The sequence below is a fragment of the Carlito syrichta genome, unplaced genomic scaffold, assembly GCF_000164805.1.
Source record: "Carlito syrichta isolate Samal-C Ts95f unplaced genomic scaffold, Tarsius_syrichta-2.0.1 Scaffold306837, whole genome shotgun sequence".
Taxonomy (NCBI): domain Eukaryota; kingdom Metazoa; phylum Chordata; class Mammalia; order Primates; family Tarsiidae; genus Carlito; species Carlito syrichta.
The window spans coordinates 302600-307350 of NW_007250933.1; the positions used below are offsets into that span (position 1 = coordinate 302600).

General features: G+C 41.4%; 1 protein-coding gene across 4 annotated transcripts in view; it reads left to right on the forward strand.

Annotated features, from left to right (window-relative positions):
• ANP32E (acidic nuclear phosphoprotein 32 family member E) overlaps positions 1-4751 on the forward strand; it is a 14562-nt gene that overhangs the window by 1314 nt on the left and 8497 nt on the right. For 2 of the 4 annotated variants that reach the window (XM_008063437.1, XM_008063436.1), the window contains exons 2-4: positions 1845-1994; positions 2481-2603; positions 3954-4119. In XM_008063437.1, coding sequence (XP_008061628.1) covers positions 1845-1994; positions 2481-2603; positions 3954-4119 — 439 coding nt within the window. The remainder of the gene's footprint in view (positions 1-1844; positions 1995-2480; positions 2604-3953; positions 4120-4751) is intronic. The other 2 variants (XM_021715208.1, XM_021715207.1) reach the window with 2 other exon arrangements.

Below are 4751 nucleotides of genomic sequence, written 5' to 3' on the forward strand. Positions count from 1 at the left end.
GGGCGACCCCCTCTTTCTGGGGGCGTCCCCGCCCCGCGTGGGGTTTCCCATCAGTCGGAGCGGCAGGTCGCGAGAGCCGGGCCGTGGCCGGCCACGAGCCTGGCGCTGCTGGTCGCAGAGGACGGCGGCGCGGTCCTGCCGGAATGAGCCCTAGGCGTGGGGCGGAAGGGACAGACATCATTAAAAACAAACAAACAAACAAAAAAACCTGGATGCGTAGAGGATGGGTAGGGTCTGTCTGGGCCCTCGGGTCTGGCGAGCACAGTGGGAGCGCGTCCCTTTTCTCCTAAGTCTCTGTTTTCCCGGCACTGGCAGAGGCCGGGGAGGAGGAAACAGTTGCTTGCTATCAGGGTCATCCCAGAGAGAACTTGAATTTTCCAGAATTTATTCTTAAGGGCTTCAGGGGAGAGAGAGAGAAAATAAAAAAGCAGCCTTTAAAAAAGGCATCTCTCAGAAGCACACGTTTAGAAAACTTTTTTATATCTCGTGTTGGGAAAACGGATCCCCCTCCTCGGTCTTTCCCCCCTCCCCGTCGCTCTCCTGGCCCCCCCATTCTTTTGCTTAGGGATCGAAGTAATTTCCTTGCCGGTTTTGAGGAGTGCCCTCTGCTGCGGTGTATAACGGTCTCTTACATTGTATAGACAGTTTACAGAGCACTTTTCCCGTTTGTTATTTACTCTCCTCCTTTGGACAGGCTTATAAGGTGGATTGTGTTTTAGAATCCAAATTAGCAAACGGAATCTCCCGGCAGTGAAGTGATTTCCTCGAGTGGAAGAACTGGTTTTCTGACACCAAGTTTGGTAGCCCTCTTGCCACCCAGTTAAACTGGGAGTCAGGAGACTTAAAAGAGTCAGGGCTCGGCTCTGCCACTAACTGCCTGCCGCGGGGCAAGCCATTCTGCCCTCTGGGCCTTGGTTTTCTCCCTCTAAAAGGGAGATCAAAATGCCTTCTCTGGCCACAGAAATAATGTCAAAGTCATATTCAAATAGAGAAGGTCGCATTCTTTGCTGCTAAATTTTAGCCCTCAAATCCCTCAAACATAGATTTTGCATTGGGTATAGGGAACCAGGATTTCAGCCTTCCTCTTAAGATTAAGCCCATTCAGGCCCACACCAGGAAGTTTGTTGCTACAACTCTGACTTGATAGAGAATCCAGCCTTACCCTCACCTCCTGAGAATGGGGAAGAGTCCACAGAAATGCCGCCAGAGTGGCAGGGAGAAATAACGTTTTGTCAAGGATGTATTGTTCTGGGTGATACTGTTCGACCTCGATGTTAGAACAAATAACTCTCAGAAGATGGGCCGTCCCAGAAGGTGCTTTCATGAAGGACAATAAGGTTTTTCTGAGTTATGATGGCATTTATCAACCAAAGATAACTAAACAAGTGATTAAGCAGTTTCCGCTCTAAGTTTTAGGGTGGCTCACTTGAGTCTTTCCCCAATTACCCAGGTACCCCCTTACTGCCAAAATATATGTAAATACTTGTGTGTTTTGAGGGTCCTTCTTTCTAATCAGGGTCAGAAAAAAGTTTCACATGGGAACCTTGTTTCAAAGTTTTGTTTTTATACCTTAGTAATTTGAAGCAGGCATTGGACTTCTTAGTCCAAATTTAAATGTAAAAGGTTGCTTATAGTGATGACCTTAGATTGTATATCAGTTTTTGGGGGAATGAAAGGATCTGTGTAAGGGAATTGGTGGGTTTTTGTTTGTCTGTTTTTTAACTGATGGGCAATAAACTGGAGATTGCTGGGTTTGATATTCATATTTCCAGAGTATTAAGACTCAGGTCTATTGCTTAAACAAGTGACAAACTAAAGAATCATTAATGTGTTCCCTCTTACAGGTGACAGAGTTAGTCCTTGATAATTGCCTGTGTGTCAATGGGGAAATTGAAGGCCTGAATGATACTTTTAAAGAACTAGAGTTTCTGAGTATGGCTAAGGTGGAACTAAGTTCACTGGCCCGGCTTCCCAGCTTAAATAAACTTCGAAAAGTAAGTTGGCATTAGCTTGAAAGCATTATGATTTCAATGCCAATGGCTATTATGTCTAGTGTTTGGCTAAATGAGATGACAATTCTCTCTGTTACCTAAAAGCTTTAAAGTTTCTCGAGATAAACAAAAGGGTTATGTAAGATTTTGGAATCAGCTCTAATATTGCTTTTAGAAATTTAAATTTAATAGTGGAATCATCTTATGACATGATTAGAATTTAGCATCTAACAAATATTTTATCTCTGTATCATAAAATCCATGTGTAACCACTGGAACCAAAGCTGGGTTAGAAACCCATTATATAGGTGTTCTAATATATTATTTGGCAGAAACAGATGGGAATTTGGAAATTAATGATTTGTAGTAATAGTTTCTTGAAACCAGAGAGAATGGCAGACTTTTTTTTCTTCAAATTTATATACTTTAAAAATCTTTGCTCTGGTGCCTTCACCATTCTTTGCCTTTTTCCCTGTGTTGAAAATATAGTTGGAGCTTAGTGACAATATAATTTCTGGAGGCTTGGAAGTCCTGGCAGAGAAATGTCCAAATCTTACCTACCTCAATCTGAGTGGAAACAAAATCAAAGATCTCAGAACAGTAGAAGCTCTGGTAAGCTGAATGATTTTATCTCTGGACATTTTTTTTGGTTAAAGTTTCTGATACTTATTTGTGTTGTATTAATTTCTATTTAGCTCTTGAAACTTCCAAATTTCTTATATGTTGTGACCTAGGCAGTTATTGCTTTCTTTTTCTTTATAGCAAAATATCTAGGTGAATTTTTAAATCAGTGAGAAATTTATTTTGTCATCAACTTGAGGAGTTGACCAGCTGGGTTTTACATTTCTGGCTGGGTGAGGTGGCTCAAGCCTATAATCCCAGAACTTTGGGAGAATTGCCTGAGCCCAGGGGTTCGAGACCAGCCTGGGCAACTTAGTGAGACCTCGTCTCTACAGTAAATTAAAAAAAAATTAGCCAGGTGTGGTAGTGCGCGCCTGTAGTACTGGCTACTTGAAAGGCTGAGGTGGAAGGATCGTTGGAGCCCAGCAGGGCGATGCTGTGGTGGCTGTGAGCATACCACTGCACTCCAGCCTGGGTGACAGAGTGAGACTCCAACTAAAAAAAAAAAGAAAAGAAAATTTCTGGTATTTTCTTAACTTTTATTCCTTTTCTTTCCTTTTTAAATATTTTTTGAGTTTTAAAAAATTATTAGATCTCTTGTTTCCTGGTATGAAGGAAGGAAAAGAAGAAATGAAACTCTGAAAATTGTTGCTCTGATTTTTTTTGTGTGTGTGTGTGATGGAGTCTCACTCTGTGACTCAGGCTGGAGTGCAGTGGTATGCTCACGACCACCCCAGTGTCGACCTGCTGGGCTCAGGCAATCTCTCCGCCTCAGCCTTCCAAGTAATCAGAACTATAGGCACACGCTACCATGCCTGGCTAATTTTTTGATTTATTGTAGAGACGAGGTCTTGAAAGTTGCCTGGGCTGGTCTTGAACCTGCAGGCTCAGGCAATCTACTCACCTTGACCTCCTAAAGTGCTGGGATTATAAGCTGAGCTACTGAGCCTAGTCTGTTGCTCTGATTTTTTAAAAAGATTGAGAGGAGGTTGAAATTGTTGAAAATAAACCTGTGGATTTAAATGGACCATGATACTGTTGTTGCCTAATTATGTACAAATTTAGTCAACAAAAATATGTTGAGTGCCTACCGTAAGTAAGGCACCAAAACAGATACTGGAAATCCTACAGGGAACAAAACTAAGTTCCTGTTTACATGGGCTTTATGTGTCAGGGCTAATTAAGAGAGTTGGCTGTGCTTGATAGAATAGCCCTTCATTGTAAAGTTTTAAAAACCCAAAAATCATTCTCAATTTCAAACATGTTTTCTGGGTCAGGAATTAAAAAGAGATAACATGGTATTTTTAATTGTGAATGTAATTTTTAACTTTCCTTTTCCAGCAAAATCTTAAAAATTTGAAAAGTCTGGACCTGTTTAACTGTGAGATCACAAACCTGGAAGATTATCGAGAAAGTATTTTTGAACTGCTGCAGCAAATCACTTACTTAGATGGCTTTGATCAGGAGGATAATGAAGCGCCAGACTCTGAAGAGGAGGATGATGAGGGTATAATCTTCTTAATACTCATAAATGTGTCATAATTAGAAGCCTCTACTCTAGCTGTGCAAATTAGATTGGGCCCAGAGATTTAGATGTGAAAGAAAAACCACAACAAGGTATTAGTTAGACAAGAAACATGTAGTCTGGGTGTGGTAGCTCACACCTGTAATCCCAGCACTTTGGGAGGCTGAGACAAGAGGATTTTCCTGAGCTCAGGGGTTTGAGACCTGCCTGGGCAACATGGCAAGACCTCGTCTTTACAATAAATAAAAAAAATTAGCTGAGCATGGTGGCACGTGCTTGGAGTTTCAGTTACTTGGAGGCAGAGGCGGAAGGATCGCCTGAGCCCAGCAGGCCAAGGCTATGGTAGCCATGAGCATGTCACTGCACTCTAACATAGGCGACAGAGTGAGATTCCTACTCCAAAAAAAAAGGAAAAAACAAAAGAAAAATGTAAAAACCCATAGCTCTAGTCTGTATTCTTCCAGATTTCTGATAGTTTCAGGGAATTTAATGACTATTATAACACGAAACCGTATGAAATTTTACATTTGTATAAACTTGTATAACTGCCATCCAGTAATAATCTAACTTCTTAAATAGTACTTTAAAAAAAAAGAACCTTTCCTTTTTTTTTG